Below are 18,542 nucleotides of genomic sequence, written 5' to 3'. Positions count from 1 at the left end.
AATGTGTGTCTATGCAGTAAAAATGCTTATACTTCCTGTCTAATTTCCTATGGTCATAACATTTTTCTTACGGTTTCAGTATTTCTAGAGTTTATTGAAGAGGAATAAAACATGTTTTTCTTTTATACTATTGTGTATATTAAAGCCAAGACCTCCGAAAGTAAGACATTGTAAACAAACGTCAACAAAGCTAAAAAAGGATATATGTACATACTGATATCTTAAACAGAACGCATTTTATAGTCTCTCCATTATTACGAAAATCCCGGACAATGCAGCAAGTGTAAGAGACATGACTAGTGTTGGCTTAGTGGCTCTCTTCCCTCAGGTCCTAGTTTCGAGGTTCCAGTGCTCAAATAGAACTTTATTTGTATGTACCCTCGCTTATACCGTAAAGAAATCTTCAGTGTTCCTTGTCTATTTGAAAAAATACCATGAAAACGATATATGTACTTTGTTTTTCGAACAAACATGTTGACTGATACCGAACAAACTAAAATGACCCTCTCTAATCCAATTCGAGACATAGTGACAACAATGTCGAGAGATTTGCCCATTGGGGTTGACATGATCCAAAAATGATTCACAAATATTTGGACGACACTGTCTCGTTGTTTTAGAGAATAAATACGTGTAAAATATACAAAACTTCTAAAAGGGGAAAATCGTGAGATGAGATATGTCGTACTATGAATATATTTTAGACTCAAATCGTATAATTTAAATTAAGTGTGTTCCAAATTATCAATCTGTGTAAGTTCATCAGAATCGGTTCGGTAGTTATCGAGTTATGGTTATGGACACATTTATGAGAAAGACACATGTATTTTAATTGTTACGTTTACTTTTGTTTTAGATATTTTTAGAAACGGGCAAAAGGGCAGTTGGGTCATCTAATGTTTAGTGATACCACCGTTCATAGACGGTTAGTTCGGGATTTTCAAAACTAAGACTTTTTTTCAGAAGATATATTTTAATGTATAAACGATTTTTCTTTTGTATGAAAGTATAAAATTATATTAAAAATAACTTACAGTCAAATAAGTTTTAAATTTTAACAAGTTTGAGAAAAATGTTTGTAAAATTACAAGATTTTAAATTTAAGATAAATCCACTGCTTGAGCCTTTGTAAGTGCATCGTTGCAGCTTATCTTTTTCTGTTCTTTTGAAAGATTTTCTATATTAGTTTTTTGTTGCGGCTTCTTTGTAAGAGTAGTGCCACCAACTTTTAATGCATTTTTATTTTGTAACAATACTTAAAACGATTACTATTTACTTTACTTACGATCTTCATCTTTAATCAATCACCTTTCATAACTCTTTTGCTAAGAAACGTACCAAGGACCTCCGTTGTAATGTTGCGTAACCAAGCTGACTCTTGATGCACTTTAAAACATAAATGCTCTTAATATTTACAAGAAAAATCTTTATTTTACACAATGAAAAGGATATTTAGTTAAAAAGAAAATGAACTAGCCACCACTCTAAGATTCAGTCAGCCATTCAGGGCAGCCCGTCTGTTGCTTTTGAAATGTAAACGGTTCTTGATAGTAATTTCTACATAACATTTTATAATTGAACTATTGTCTTCTCTAAATGAGAAAAGAGCTTTTTTGTGTTGATTATGTAGGTTTGCGTTGTGTATTATGATTACATTACTTATATTAAAAGACCTAAGGCATTTCTACTAACGCAGTACTAAATGTCGCTTCCATTGTTCGTCGCTTTGCATGCTCTAGCACACCGCTTTTACGATAATGAGACCATAATTACGGGATTATGAACTATTATTACAACAAAGATGGTTTCATAATTAAAAGAAACTCCAAGAAAACCACGTTCCTTCTGAATAAAAACCCTAGGTTATGCTTGTCCTCTTTAGAAATAGTAGTTATAGAATTTTTTATATTTTTTATATATATGGGTCAATCAACTTTTATTTGTCCTGTAAGTACTATGTTTTGTCCCTGACCAATAATCGCAGTTCTAAAGAAAATTAAGTGGTTTTTTGGCATATGTCGCATTTATCTTATTATTAAGCAATCATACGAGTAATTTTTTTTAAATAAATCACTATTAAACTGGAATTTTAATGGTTGTCCAGGTGACAAAATATCTGGATGTAGCGTTTTTTTATTTGTCCCCCAGTAGCTATTTACAATGAAACATTACTTTATACAAAAAAATATTATATAGCAATTAATTACGCGTGTACATAATTATTAATTACAATGTTCACTAAGATGCTAGCATATAGATTTTTGTTTGTTTCATAATTTTACCGAATTTTTTGCATGTTCGTTTTGGTCCCTATTATATTTTATTATTCCGACTTCCACCGGACAACGGTAAAAAAGTTCCGAAATCGAAACATAGATGGAGTGATCAGTGCCTTGACAATAAGTCAGTCGATTTGGTGACAACACTCATCCAACCAACATTTTGATTTCATCATTGCCGCGGTGTCAGTCGGTCGCGCGCGTTTTGAAAAAGTGCGTGGTTTTTTTGTGTGTCTACCGGACAACCAGCACAAAAACGTATTTGATATATCATAGTAAATAAAAGTGAAATATATATATTCTATTTTATCTATATTTTTCACTGTGCGTAAGACCTAATTCAAAATATCATTATTTATTATCAGAAAGCGCAAAGACTGATAAATGTCACTCGGACAACCAGTCACTTGGACAACCAAAACCGTTGTCCGTGGGACATTTTGGTTGCCCATAGGACAATTAATCATAGAATCAGCATAGAGCAATACTTTTCCTTTCAATAATAAAGTCACGTCTTTTATTTATGGAAGACAAATTGAAATCCATCCTATATTAAGTGAGAATAAAGTGACGATTCACAATTATACTGAATTTCAAATGGTTCAGAAGTCTATTTAGTTAGTTGTCCAAGGGACTATTTCGGAGTCAAATTTACTATTTTATTTAAATAAATCGTTCTGCTCTATGTGAATTCTTAAAATATAAATAATTATCTAAAGAAAAAATGTTAAAATATAAAAAAAAATCAAATAAAATTAAAAAAATAAAATTTATCATTGATGTACACTTAAAAGTTGATTGACCCATATACTAACTGACCCGGCAAACGTTGTTTTGCCATGTTTTGTGCCAAAAAATTAAATTTATAATTAACAAAAAAAAACATAAGGGATGATTGTAGAGGGGTGAAAATTTAGGGTTGCATGTATTTTTGTATGGTGCATCGTAAAAAATAAAAACGAAAAATTTTGTCTCAAAAATAAATAAAAAAATTTAGGTGGACCACCCTTAACATTTAGGGGGATGAAAAATAGATGTTGTTCGATTCTCAGACCTACCCAATACGCACACAAAATTTCATGAGAATCGGTCGAGCCGTTTCGGAGGAGTTCGGTTACTAACTCCGTGACATAAGAATTTTATATATAATTGATTGATTTAAGTTTTTTTTTATTACGTTTATTCGTTATCATTGCAATGTGAGACATGACTGGGGGAATGTGTATTATTGTACTATATAATATAAAAGTTTCAATATTGTTACAGTATCCTTTTCGCTGACATCGTGGGCTTCACGGTGCTTGCGTCGCAGTGCAGCGCGCAGGAGTTGGTGCGACTGCTTAACGAACTTTTTGGTCGATTCGATCAACTTGCCAATGTAAGAATTTGTTGTATTTGTTTAATATTTATAAAGTTATAAACTGACGTTCCGAAGTTTCTTTAGATTCCATCAGCATCACCGTGTTGGCTGGTGGATCTTCTACGATCCGCTTCTTAAGAGACTTTCTTTTGCGAACTAGCTTACTGTGGAATCTTATAATACTTCCAATGAGGGTCTTCCCTGGGAGAAACCGTTAAATGCTGGCAACGGATTCACAAAAAATGTTGTCCACGGGCCGCGATGACTGCCCTATTTGGCCTTTTATCCAATAAAATAAAAAATAGCATATTTACCTTGCAGAAATGCTACGAAATATACATGGTTATTTTGTAGCATAGGACTTATATGTCATTTATCCAGAGGTACAAAGTTTTTACCTTTTTAATATTAATTAACTCACATACTTCTAGGACAATCACTGCCTTCGCATCAAGATCCTGGGTGACTGCTACTACTGCGTGTCCGGGTTGCCCGAACCCCGCTCTGACCATGCACGCTGCACCGTCGAGATGGGCTTGGACATGATCGATGCCATCGCGTGAGTTGTAGTATAGCTTTATATGACGCTAGATATAAACCAAACAGTGTGGTAGGTTTTTGTTTCCATCACACGTATATTCAAAATTTAGTTATGGACCTCTAACATCGCCCGCAAATCAAAAGTTGTTTGTCTCCTACATAAAAACATATTTTATTTAAAAAAAAATATGTTGTTCCCTGCTACACCACTGCTTGGTATATGAAAAACCGACAGGCTGGTCATGGTTCCTCATGTCTCCTGTGGGTATCGTAATGGGCCGCCCCGTCTTATAATAAGGCAAGAAAAACGCAACATTTACTATAGCCCGACGATGTATTATCGGATTGTAATATCGGCATTGGTAAAAGATTTCCTAATTCCTACGCAAACGATGTCTAGCCAGCTTATTTAATAATCTCTAATTCAGCTGTAGCACGTCTTGCGGTACAATTGTGTTGGCAAAAGGAGGGTTTAATCAAAAAAGAATTGATTTTGTACGTGACTTCATCGATGCTCGCAAAGTCAGAATCCGAGTATCGATTGGAGAAACACGAATTCAATTGAAAAGCACTAGGAGCTGTGCCCCGCAGGATATGTATTAGATATGCAATATCTTTATTGAAACAGGAACGTAATGATACTTAGAACTCTGGGTAATAATAACCAGCAGTTGCCCACTGAAGTATTTCTAAACCGATTCGAAGGTCCTCCAAGAAAAGAGCGTAGCAATTTTTAAAAGGCTGGCAACTCACTCGCGAATTTTCTGGCATTGCGAGTGTTTATGGGCGGTGGTATCACTCGAGTGTACCTATATTTTTATTTTCTAAAAAATTGACGGCGTGTGTTAGGCACAGGAGACTGATCACCTACTTGCCTATTAGATTGACAAATACAGATACAGAAATTTGAGGCCCAGACCTAAGTTGTAGCGCCACTGATTTATTATTTAAATATGATATTGATATAACCTTGAGACATTATTATCCGTGTTAGGTTTATTGAGGACAGTCTACGTGACTTATAAAATCCGTCGTGTGTTTCGAGCAAGTTAATATGCTTATGAGCTTAATCTACCCTAATATTATCACATTGTTCACTTAACTAGGTTAAAGGAATAAATTTACCAGTTCTTAAATCGAGGCAGGAGAACTGGCAAGAAAGTCTCCGAAACTCTTTGAAACCACCAAGTTGTTTTTTGTGGGACTTGAGACAACACACAAATATACAGTATTCACAATATTCTTAACCTACATAGTAATAATAATAAAAATGTATAAAGAGAAATTTCAAAAGTTTGGTCCCTGTGGCGGTGTGCCATTAATGCTGCTAGCATTACCTTGTATTGCGATACTTATTCTTTCAGGAAAGCACCAGTTCTGGGGTTACCGGTACTATCTACTTGACGACAACTAAAATCTTTAATTAGCAACAGTAATAATTTAAAATATTATATTATATAAAATATATATATTATATATATATTATATTTATTTTTTTAATAATATTTCCGAATTTTTGATCAACAACTATACTTTCAAATAGCCATGCCAATGAATTCAATTTCACATTAGTTTTGTATATATAAAAAAATCTGTTTTAAAACAATGATATCAGCTATTATCTATACCTACTTAATACGGTAACATTTACAAGATACACGATTGCACTTAAATGTTGCCTTTGCATGATGTAATCGATTTAATGTTCTGGGGTAGTTACTTCAAGCAATGTCGAAGCACTACAAACTTTTACATTAGAACAGATTACATATTCAAGACTATCTGAAAATAAAATAACTTAAGTTGTTATACTAGTATATAAGTTAAGTATAAGTTGTAATACCTATGTTGGCCAAGCAATTAAGTTTTACAAATATTCTTTAATACTGTATCTGTACAAATATATGAGAATGACTGTAATAATGTTTGGAAAGCGATGGGGTTGGAGAATGCTAGTGAAAAACGGAGAGTAAGGTAATTGTGAAAATTGAAAATGATTAGATTATTCTTTTTTTTCTTTTTAATAATAATAATAATAATTTATTTAAAGTTTGTTTCACAGGAAAAACTCAGAAGTACAACAAAGTAATTCAGTTTCTTCATAGTTTTATACACAAAGCCACTTGGTAATTATTGTTTTAACTTCGTTCATTATTTATTTATTGAAGAATTAAGTTTAACAATATTTTATCGTATTGAATTTTCATTGAATTTCTTGCTTTCTTTCTATAACAAAATACAACACAATACTTCATCGATAGCATTAACAACATGTTTATCGAAGTGTACAGATTAACCTTATTCTATAAATATTGCCGAGGGGTTTCTGGGTCAACTGGATTGAAGGCTTACGGGTCCATCCATCAGATGCGTGTTTAGGTAACTAATACTATACATACTTTATTTTGTTCCAATTGCCTTATTGAATTTTTAAAGTTACAATAATTTACATATATACCTCTAAATTTAAGTTTTTTTGCGTTGTAAAAGCGTCAACATAATATCTTAGTGGTTTATACGTAATTATCTCAGTGCAAGAATATCATATAAAATATTTATACTAAAAAATATTTTATACATTTTTTTTATTGGCTTAGTAGTTTCAGCGTGCGACACTCGTAGGTTCTTGTTCTTCTAGGTGCGCATGTAACATTACCTCGAATGGTGAAGGGGAACATCGTGAGGAAACTTGGCTTAGACCCAAAAAGTTAACGTGTCAGGCAGAGGAGGCTGATTACCTACTTGCCTATTAGATTGACAAATGATCATGAAACAGATTTGGTAATATGAGACACAGATCTAAAAAGGTTGTCGTCGCGAATTAATTTTTTATATTTATAATATACTCTTTAATAAGTAAGTTGCCACTGTTGCATAAAACAACTCAGTAAAGTGAGTGTGAACCGTGTGTTTGTGCCACTGGCGACGAGATGCTGGAAGGATATAGGGCCTTATTGTCAGAAGCAAGCATAGTATATATATAAAGTATAGGCTGAATGTAAATGTGAAAAATCACAGATATTAACACGTTTAATGACATCCTTTTACGAGCTCAGAACTTAGTAGTAACTTTATCGTCCTATAGTCGTCTATTAGTGGACGGTAGAAAGTATTTTTTCAATCGATAGCTTTTATATGATTCAGTTAATTTTTAAAAATGAAAGTCATATTATACTCAGTCACTGGCTCGATCCAACAGGGTTTTTATATTATTATATCATATTTATACTATCATGTCTAGGAAGACAATTGCGATAATTTCCTTAATTGGTATTTGAAAGAGTAGTCGAAATATTTCGTTGTGGTTGCAACCAGGAGATAGGTTACATGCTGAGCCATGATTGTAATATTAATGAGATTTTAAACATAAATAGTCAATAAATAATTTAGCTACAGTTTGATGCATTCGATAAGCCTCGCCTTGATGTTGTTGTTGTTGAATGTTGCACGAAGTTGAACCTAAGTTCAACAAATACCAACTTCTTTCGAATCAAAACTAAAGATCTAGCGACTCGTATTCCTTATTAAAAATAACAAACATTTAATATATAACAATCAAAGATATTATTAATGAATATAAGTCATATCCTGTAACTGTAAAGATACATTCAAAATAACTTCCTTTAGGCGCAAAATATAGGTTAACACAGCCTTCCTGTAAAATACGACAATTCTGAAGATATTAATTTCTATAAGATTCTTCTACTTATCCGGTAGTCGGTACACTCTTGACAGAGCGGTCGCTATGTAGTAGCAATAGTTGGGGCAGATGGGATGCGTTTCACGACGTTCGCTATCGATACCATAAAATCATTCAATAAGAAACAATTGTATTATTTTATATGCCCTTATAATCACATTATACCGGAGTTACAGCGGTATTGATCTAGTATTGTCCAAGGACAGTCAATCAGTCCAAAATTGTAGTTCAGAAATGCACCAAAGATGGATCATAGTCTTGGATGGATTGTTTTATAATCCAGAGTGAGTAATATTACAAAAACATCTTCTAAACATTGACGTATTGACTTAGTTTGTATTTGTTAATTAATAAAATCTCAAAAATAACCTTAATTCAAGTAAATTATACTAACTTTGAAAAAGAGTGGCGGAGAATTTATTGCCAGTTCTTCTCTTCCGTTCTACGCCCTTGATTTGTATTTATTTTTTTTGACGTTCATAAGTTTACATTAAGGGACATAAATAAATAAATAAATAATTCCAGTAGCTCTTTCTGTCAAATTGTGGTTACGCTAAAATGAAAATGAAGTGCTTTACTTAAAACGGTACATTAAGGCTGTTACATTTTTGAATAAACGTTAAGATTCCATACCTTTTATTCAACGTAGTTTATATAACTAGAAAATAATTAAGTCTCGTTCAAGAGGGCATTGTGTAAGAAGGCATTAACATAGCGGGTCATTGTCAAGGCATGTCGCGCTATCGTTGACGAATGTCGAGGTTCAGTAGTTTCTTTGTCAGGGTCGAGGTGCCGTGGGTGGCCGTTTTATAGTATTGATAGAACACTGGTGAAATGTACTTACATTCCTGGTTAGTTCGTTCAGTCTCTTGACACGTTACACGAAGACATTTCCTAACTTTAGTACTTGTAATTCCTTGGTTGCGACACTAGCGAGCTCTAATGTTTTTTTTTATACAAGTGTTTTTACTAAGACAAAGTTTCATACTTTAGCATCTAGCGTATCTTAAGACTAATAAGTAATTTAAGTCTGACCTAATTTACTAATAACGATACGAGCTCCGAAGATGCTAAAACATTTTGGGGATTTTATTAGACTGATTAAATAGTTTTTCATGTTACAAATTTTTTTTCTATAGTATGTTCTTACGTTATCAAATCATGTTATATGAACAGTTTTACACTCGAGCCCTCTGCCGCTGAGAGTATACCTTTCATAGACACTTAACATCAGATGGGCCAAGAGGCTGTTTGCCCCGTTAAAAATCTTTAAATGTTGCGTTTATTCAGATTTAATTTATTTTCCCGTAACATTTTCGAGCTAATTTCTAATGAAACTCCATATCTATCAATGTATGTTTAGCTCCATTTGGGTTGGTGATACGGGATAGGATATATTTTAGTTTTGATGTTTTATTTATGCTACAACATATAACATAATATAATTTTTAAGCTTTAAATAAAATTGCTATTGGAGTGATAACAATGTATTTAATTTTGTCATTGGGTTATGAAGATGGAATCGTGGTTAAGACAACCGTACACCGCAACCACAAACTATAACCATCTTGGTATGCATTCTCCTATATACAGCTTATATATGATCACACTTATGTTTTTATTACACTATCTTAGAGTAACAAAATTGGACCATAACTATTTTGTACTACAAATCAGACCTGAAAGACCGTTATAAAATATTATTAGAATCACTGAAAGATCCTCACTTAAGTTACTAGGGAGCGTTTATAACATCGTAAAGTCCGGGGATCATGAGGAAATTGTAAACCTTCTCTTCTGGGTTAATGAGGTGTCATGATAATTAAACTAATAGGCAAGGATTAGCCACCTGTACCTGACACACGCCGTCGAACTTTTCGGTCCAAAGCAAGTTTCCTCACGATGTTTTCCTTCATTCGACCGAATATTAAATGCTCACATAGACTTTGGAATGGACTTCCATTGGTGCACAGTTTCGAACCTAGGGTCTAAAGGATGAGAGTCACGCTGGAGCCATTAGTCTAACAATACTCCGTACCTAATACGATATTCAGCGTACAAATGCAGTTTGATATCAAATTAACATGGCTATGTAATAAGCATTAGGCTTAGACCCATTTAATTATATTACGATTGCTGATCCGGTATTAAGAAACCCTTGAATGTATCATGTACGCAATTTTGAGGCTGGCTTAGTTGTTTTACGCCTAAGTTTTTACGTGTATAAATGCAGCGTTGGTAGCTTCGGCATGCCTTCATCTCTGAGATCGTAGGTTCTAACCAGGGCTGTGCCTATCGTCCGTCCAAGTGCGCATCAAAGGGAGATATCGTGACGAAACCGGCATGCTTTAGACCCAAAAACTCGGTGTGTGTCAGGCACAGAAGGCACCGATTAGAAATAATAACGGAATAGACACAATAAACTGAGGCCCAGACCTCAAAGGTTTTAACGCTATTTGTTTTTTTTTATTAACTCAAAATTAAGTGAAATAACAATAAATGCGAATTAAATTTAAAATATAGCATTGTTAATTATTCTCTTGGAAGAAGGATATCAAGCTATTAATAATTCTGTTTTGAAAGGCGTTAGTCTGTTTCTTGGGAAATTTGCCCACCAAGCAGTTAGATTATATTATTATATTTCGTGTAGATTTATTACTATATTTCAACAGAAATAAAACACTACAAGACTTAAGAATCTTTAATTACTTTTGAGTTTCTTAAACATCCAGCTTTCAGAAATATTTTAAAATTCCAAGATTTCGCTTCACGTCGCAGAATCCCGAGATTACCTTTAATCCTAGATCTCGGACCGATACCGTTTCATTAACAAAGATTAAATTGCAATAGATGTCGCAGATTGAAATCTTTCTCGACCTATTTATCACTGAATAAAGAAATAGTAAAAGTACTACCGCGAATTAAATTTATATATTTATAAAAACACAATCCTGTCCCAATAACCCTAAATAGATAAAAATATATACCCAATGAATAAATTACACACGAAACAAGACAAACAAGTTTGAGAGAACACAACATTTTACTTCAACAATACAACACACATTCTTCATTCAATACCAGGCCAACTATTCAACTATTTCAAATTCCTTGGTCTAATACAAACTATTTACGTAACTCAGTCATGTATCGTATACCTTCTGATTATAACACAAATAGCAAGCAAACACATACATTTAATGTAACTAAGAAATAATCTCTGGTATATGATATTAATAACAGCTTTGTTATTCTTCATTTATAATAAATATATGTTGTAATGATCAATTTAACTTAGAACTAAGAATATATAAATATATATATATATATATTTTGTTTGTTTGTTTTATTTTTTCGTATAAGTTGGTAAAAATTGTTAACTGAATTCACATTCAAAAATATTTTTGAACGTGTCTTCCGTTTTTGGCTTTTGTCTATAATGTAGTTGTTTGGATATTGTTCAGTCAGTAGCTGTAGCAAAACTGATTAGCAAATAAAACGAAATTTATTAGAAAAACAAAATAACATAATAAAAATAAACAAAAAAATTAACAAACTATGGGCATTAACAAATAATAGAACTTTAGTTTTTTTGGAATTTGAATAGAAAAATTAAAAAAATAGGTCCGTTTACCAATGTAATTCGTTGACTAAATTTATATAACGGATTAGCATTTTAGTCCTAGCTGTGGGCATAAGTAACAACGGATGTCACCTACTGACTTACTCATCAGGCACATTGAAGATAAGACTGTCGAATTACTATCATTCATAATAAGTAAACCGATATTTTTTATGCTATTTGTAATATCCAAAGGAGTGAGTTGGGTAAAAGGCTATGTGATTCGTTATATATCTATAAAAAATAAAATCACAATACACAGTTTTTTTTACAGAACAGGGGGCAAACAGTGCTTAAGCCAATCACACCTGTTGTGTGTATGAATATCTACTCCCGGTGCGAACAGTAAACAAAAAGCTTTTTAACAACTTTATAAAGCTGCATGCTGGCAAACAATTTATAATTAAATGCAATATCTTGGAATACAGGTCTGATTATCTGTATTTGTTTCGTGATGATTTGTTTTAATAGTTTATCAGCCTTCTGTACCTGTCACGCTGTGGACTTTTTGCTCTAAGACAAGCCGGGTTTCTCCCAATAGTCTACTTAACATAGACAAAAAGTCCATTGGTGGACAACCGAAACGAGCTTACGAATCATATGTCCATACATTATGGGAGTCTCACGTAATATTATTCTCCTGAACTTATTGAAGTGAGGCTTCCAGATGTGGCTCAATATTATAAAATATAGATTCCGAAAGGCTATGCTTCTCTGAAAAGGCTATGCCGGATATCCTGAAAACGGAATATACTCTGAATTCGAATTTTAAATTTTCTGCCGTAGAAAGGTGTATAAAGAGAAAATATTCTTTTCACACGAACTTTTATTCTCTACAATTATTGGTGATTACTTACGGTATAATAACTTAAATAAAATGATGCATTAATACTAATATATAATTTACCAAAAACATTAAAATTCGATATAGTTTTTTTTAATCGACCTATAATTAATATAATACTGCTCTAGGAAAATGTTTTGTATTAATTATTATTTGAGTGAAACATTGTAATTAATATTAATTTGATAACGTCCTTATATATTAAGTAATATTTTATTTGATTTGATTATATGAATCATAATGTAATGTATAACAAATTTAAATTGTACCACCATAAATTAATAATTATTTTTTGAAGTTTAATATTAGTACATATAAACGCGCGCATATATTGAAATAAATTCTAAAAACGCGTAATTTTTTTTAAATTCATTAATAATTAAAAACATAATAGATAATCTTGTTTTTAATCAAGAACAGTTTTTTTACACTGGACACAGATTTATTTAAAACTAGATAAAAAAAGAAGCGGACACACCCACACATCGCCAATATACTCTTCGTCATATAAAGTTAATATAAAATAGATTTTATCAGATGAAAATCTTACGTTTATTGATTGATGCAAATCTTAAATGTCTAGTTACTAACTTTACGTTATTAATGTAATAAATTCCTGTCACTTTTTCTTGAAAAAAGTTTTTGTCATTAAAACTTAACATTTTGTATATTATTTTACAAGATTTAGATTTCGATAAGCCTCACCCGATGTTCAGTGATACCTTAAACACTCTCAATGCCAAACAGCTCGCTAAGGCCTTGCTGCCCCTTTAAGAATTTGTACACTCTTTTCTTGAAGGACCCTAAGTAGAATTGGCACGTAAATACTTTACACCCCCTTTATCAATCTAATTACATATGGTTTCTTTTCATTGTACGTGAAATTGATTTATTATTAAATTCTGAATCTTCCACATTTAAGGTGTCGTCGAGAATTAATCGACTTTTAATGACTTCGTACACATGATATTAAACTGTAATTTGTACTGGTAATGTGGAAACAATTTCATATAGGATTTACTAAAAGCTTTCATATTATAGATTTCTAGTAATTTCTACACTCAGTACTCTAGTAAACTTGTTGAATTACTTGACTTCAGGTCCTATGGCCTACAAGTAGGGAAGAGGGCAGATTTCCACGTACCACCACTATTTGAAACCTTTATATAGTGAAGTATTTGCGTGGGCCCTTCAAGAAAAAGTGCGACCAAAACACCAAAACACCAAAATGCCCTTGCCTGCCTTCTGGTTATATGTCCATGGGTATCACTTACCATCAGGTGAGCCTGCCCGATTGCCTCCTATTACATAAAAAAGTCATCATTGAAAACTACCCTGATCGTCCTTGGGCAGCTCTCGTTACTTTCACTCCACGTACTTGCTTCGTACGTTATCATGACAATAGTTTGATAGACATTTTCTTATTATATTTTAAAAAAATATATTTGTGTTAATTGAATATCATATAATAAAGTCGCTCGCCCGCTCCGAAGGCTAAAATTATAAAAATCCCAAATGGATTTGTGGAACGATAGATTGGCGACTCGGAAACTATTAATTATAATCTTTATTTTATTATTATTATTATACTATAATGTATTATCTTCTTTCAAAATAAATCAATAATAATGTTAAGATTTAATATTCATGTAAATATTATCCCTTTGATTCCTTTTGGTGTGTTTCTTAATTTTTTCACGCGTATAGTTTCCCTACCCTTTACTTGAAACTGGCATAAAGTTAAAAAACGATTCATTATGGTTTTATATAAATTGTCTAAATTGTTGAAAATGTCGCTAACAATTTTGCAAACTAGGACGAAGGGCGGAATCATGAAGCATACATGAACATTTTTAATATCGATCGAAGTTACGGTATTACTCTTGTATCATAAAACTAACAAGGAGAATTCATGACCCTATATAGCGTGTCAAACGGTTGTTATGTGTCACGTACGCTGACAAGTTGTGGGGTGGAAATTTCGATTTTTCATGTCTTCTATTTTAACATAAATTTAACAATGTTATCCATACTTTTTACGTAATATTATCCACATTAATATTTTGTAGAGAAAATGTTTTAAATATATAACTGTAATGATAAACGATTCTTTCACCAATATGAAGCTTCATTGTCAGCATTAATAGGCTGAATAATTTATAGAGGAATCAATATGTTAATAGGAGCGGATCATCGCTGATGAAGAGGTAATTGCCGAAACTGAAGCCTATTTTGAGGCTGCAGATTCGCCGTATTTTGATTTCAATCGTACTATGAAATTGGTATCGTAAACTACCGCTATAATCGTTATATATATAGAGATGATATAGAGTGATACAACGATTATTTAATATTTAAATCAATCAATGAAAAAAACAGTCTAGATTTTTTTATTACAGAAGTCGGACATAAGTCGATCAACTACACTCCAGTCAATAAACTACTGCTTATATGGAAATTGTATTCGTTTTTACAAAATTATAGAGAATTTACACTGTATAAATTCAAAACTATGATTAAACGTAAATTAATCAAGAAAGCTTTTTATAAATTTGACGATTATTTAAATTAGGATCATTCAATATTTTCATCATCCTTGAGATTGATTTGCTCCAGTTCAAATATTTGTGTCTGATTTGCTTTACAAACAATTTGCATGACTCAAACTCCGCGATTAAATCAGTGGCGGAGAGTTTCTTGCCAGTTCTTCTCGCTGGCTCTACGCCCTTGACTTGCGACCTGATAGTAAATGGAAATTTAGAATTAATTTAACATCTTTTCTGTTGACGCCCATAATTGTACTTGGTGGGTATAGTGTGTACCTAATACCTATTAGAATGAAGTTATTTGGAAAAAAATAAAAATAATTCAGTACCCACAACATTTTTAGGGCTGGTCCTCAAATTTCTGTATATGTTTCATGATTATTTGTTAACCTAATAGTCAAGTTGGTGATCAGCCTCCTGTGCCTGACACGCGTCGTCGACATTTTGGATTCTAGGCAGTCCAATATCCTTACGATGTTTTGCTTCAGCGATCGTGCGAATGTTATATGTATACGCACTTCGGAAGTCCATTGGTGCACAGCCGGGAATCGAACCTACTAATTTGGGGATGAGAGTCGCACGCTGCAACCACTAGGCTAACACTGCTGTCTTTTATATGTTATTTCATTTATATATTGTAACATATTACGATTACACTTTCAACGGAGAAAAGTTTTACCGCCGCTAATAAATAATAACCAATCCACAGTTCTGTATGATATCTCGGATAATCCCCGTCGATTCGAAACAATTTCTCGCAACAGTAATTTAATTATCTTCTCGAACTTGTGTATAATTTATCTAGGCTTTGCATGTAATTAATTCTGTGAGTTGTGAGGATATTGTTCATGTATTCTAATTAACAAGGCCATAATACCGTGATTGTTATTTACAAATTAGATTGGTACTTGGCTCAGCCATTTCGGATGGGCAATAGCTTTTTATTACATTCGTAACACAAAACAAGAATTGTAATGAACATAAATTAACTTCCAAGAGTCATAATTTCTTTTCTTACTTTTATTATGGCAGAATTGTTTTGTCTTGAAAAGTTCTAGTATTTTGCCGCTTTTCTTGTATTACTGATATATTATACTAATTAAACATACATAATCTTAAAATATTACAATAATATTTTTTTATTTACACTTCGTTAAATACGTTTCATTTATAGAGAAACAAATAACATAAAAATTATAAGAGATGCAACGGGCGGCCTTTACGCAAGCGATCTCTTCCAGTTTATCCTAATTATAATTAAGCATTATTTTTGAGTGGATGGCGATGATGATGATGGCGACTAGTCCTTTCAACCTTCTTACCCTTTTAGTCCAGGTTTTGCCATTGTTCATGCGAGCGATGTGGGTCATTTCCACTTTAGTTTTTGTGGTTAAAAGTATTAAAACCAGATTAAAACGCTTTTCTTTTTAATGAAATCTATATGTATTAATTAAGCCAATTATCAATTCCGAAACTTCCAAATACTAATCTACAGAACACAACACAACAAGTGTTTTAAAATTTGGAAAATATCAGAAAACCCCTTGCTACAATATAATTTATTTTAAAAACGCGTAAAATATAAATGTACTTTACGCGTTGTTTGACTGTATACTTAGTATATTTAGAACGTAACTACTACCAATAAATCCAAAAGGAAATGGGTGCAAAGCGAACGAGTTCAGTTTGGTATAAACAAAAATACATTTGTGTGGAAACCATAAAAGCGCCGGTCATTTGCTTCGTACATTGTTAGCGTTAATATATAGCTTTCTCCGTTTAGTGTTTTCTCCTATGTTCATGTTGAAGTGTCTGAGAAGATGAATATTTTTTTCATAATTTCCAAATTTGAATATAAATAATGCAAAGAAAAAAAACTAATGCAATTTGCGGCCTTGAATTATTATTTGGCGTCCAGGCGTTGCGGGTGGAATTTCGTATACGTTCTGAAAGGCTGGCAATGTACTTGCGAGCCTTCTGGTAATGTGAATGTCCATGGGTGGTATCACTTATGATGATGAGCTCGCTTCCCGTTTGCCTCCTTTTACGTAAAAAACTGATCGTTTTTTAAGCCAGCTTTTGCCGCGCTCCACCATTGTGTGGAACCTGCTGAGTTGGAAGTTGCTGAGAAGTATTTCTGAACTCATTCCACTTAGGGTCTTTTAAGAGCGTAATATTAAAAGACAGGCAACGCTCGCGAGGCCTCTAGCATTGAGAATGCGCATGGGCGGCGCTATGACTTAACATCATGTCAGCCTCCTGCCTGGTTGCCCGCTGTTGCCTGATTTTCTGATCCATGGCTATTTACATCACGTGTTTAAATTCTTCTACCACCATATTCATAAATTTGTTGAAAAAACCTTTTTTGTTATAAGCTATACCAAAAGAATGTTCTAATTCAATCTGATACGAGAGTTGCAAAGAGATTATGTTCATTAAAAATGGATAAAAATTCTCTGAACATTGAGCTTCCTGGCATAAAGTGTTCTTAATATTCGTTTGAATAGTTTACGACTTTTTACGTTTCTTAGAAACGATTCATACAAGTTCATTAGTTGCCATTGTTTCTTGGTTATTTGATTACTGAAAAGCAAACAAATATATTTAAAAACATTGCAACGGCTAAGATGCTCATGATGCTAATGCTCACTTTTTTGCCCATTAGACTTACTCAACTCAACTCACTCGGTGAACAAGATAATAATAATGTTGTGTAAAAAGTACATAGGCTGGCATAGAAAATCATTTTTTGTTGATAGAATTTGACTTGATTATTCAATCGGCCTTTGAGATTAAACGATTATAAATCATACAATTTTGCGAGACAATTTTTATAGTACGATTTGTCTTTAGCCTCAAAATAAACTTCAGTTTTGGCGATGAGTCGAAGAGGTTTCAGAGTAATTTCTGGAGGCCTAAAAACGGGAGGTAGTTAGTTGCTGGGGGCCTGCATAATACGGTTGGTTTGGAAACAATTTGATAGAGTTTTATCACCGTTGATTGATTTGTGACCCTAAAATAGACACTATCTTGACGAAAAATAATTTAATATTTACCATCTGAGATAGAAATCTTAATCAAAATACTGATAAAATTGTGCCAATAACCAATCGACGGATTGCAATAGCCATCTGACGATACAAGCTATCCATGGTAGGTCGGATCGGTGTATGTGATAGACTTGTATGTAAATGACAGTTCAACTGTGCCAATATCCTATCTTAAGATTTTATTTTACGCCAGTTTTAGACATATATATTTTAATATTATTTGTATGGTTTTATTCACTATATTTGGTTTACACTGATTATCAAATGAGGAGCGAAGAGATTTTATTCTATCCGTCGCCAAAAATGGATTATCTTCGTAGGGTTTGGTTACTCAGATCGATCGACTGTCACGGTCTGACTGTGGATTAATTATTGGGCTCGGGCCTAAGTCCATAAATGGTTCTGTCTGTTATAATAAAATAAAATGATTTCCTGAAACGATTGATGATATTATAATATCTCTAGCTAATAAATTCTGAAGCATTAGAATTAAATCAGATTGTTACCACTTTAGTATAAAAAAGTATTTTAGCTTACTTTTTAACGTATCTCCGTACGTAGGGTAAAATACTTTTTTCATATAAAACGTGACTCATATATC

The 18,542-nt window shown here is 32.7% G+C and overlaps 1 protein-coding gene across 5 annotated transcripts in view; it reads left to right on the top strand.

Annotated features, from left to right (window-relative positions):
• Positions 1-18,542, top strand: part of LOC110991594 (Ca(2+)/calmodulin-responsive adenylate cyclase) — a 78,881-nt gene that overhangs the window by 46,230 nt on the left and 14,109 nt on the right. For all 5 annotated transcript variants that reach the window (XM_045629934.1, XM_045629933.1, XM_045629932.1 and 2 more), the window contains exons 6-7: positions 3,546-3,657; positions 4,071-4,198. In XM_045629934.1, coding sequence (XP_045485890.1) covers positions 3,546-3,657; positions 4,071-4,198 — 240 coding nt within the window. The remainder of the gene's footprint in view (positions 1-3,545; positions 3,658-4,070; positions 4,199-18,542) is intronic.

This window comes from Pieris rapae, chromosome 11 (assembly GCF_905147795.1).
Source record: "Pieris rapae chromosome 11, ilPieRapa1.1, whole genome shotgun sequence".
Classification (NCBI taxonomy): domain Eukaryota; kingdom Metazoa; phylum Arthropoda; class Insecta; order Lepidoptera; family Pieridae; genus Pieris; species Pieris rapae.
The sequence above is the reverse complement of the archived record's forward strand: the minus strand, read 5'-3'. Positions and strand labels throughout refer to the sequence as shown.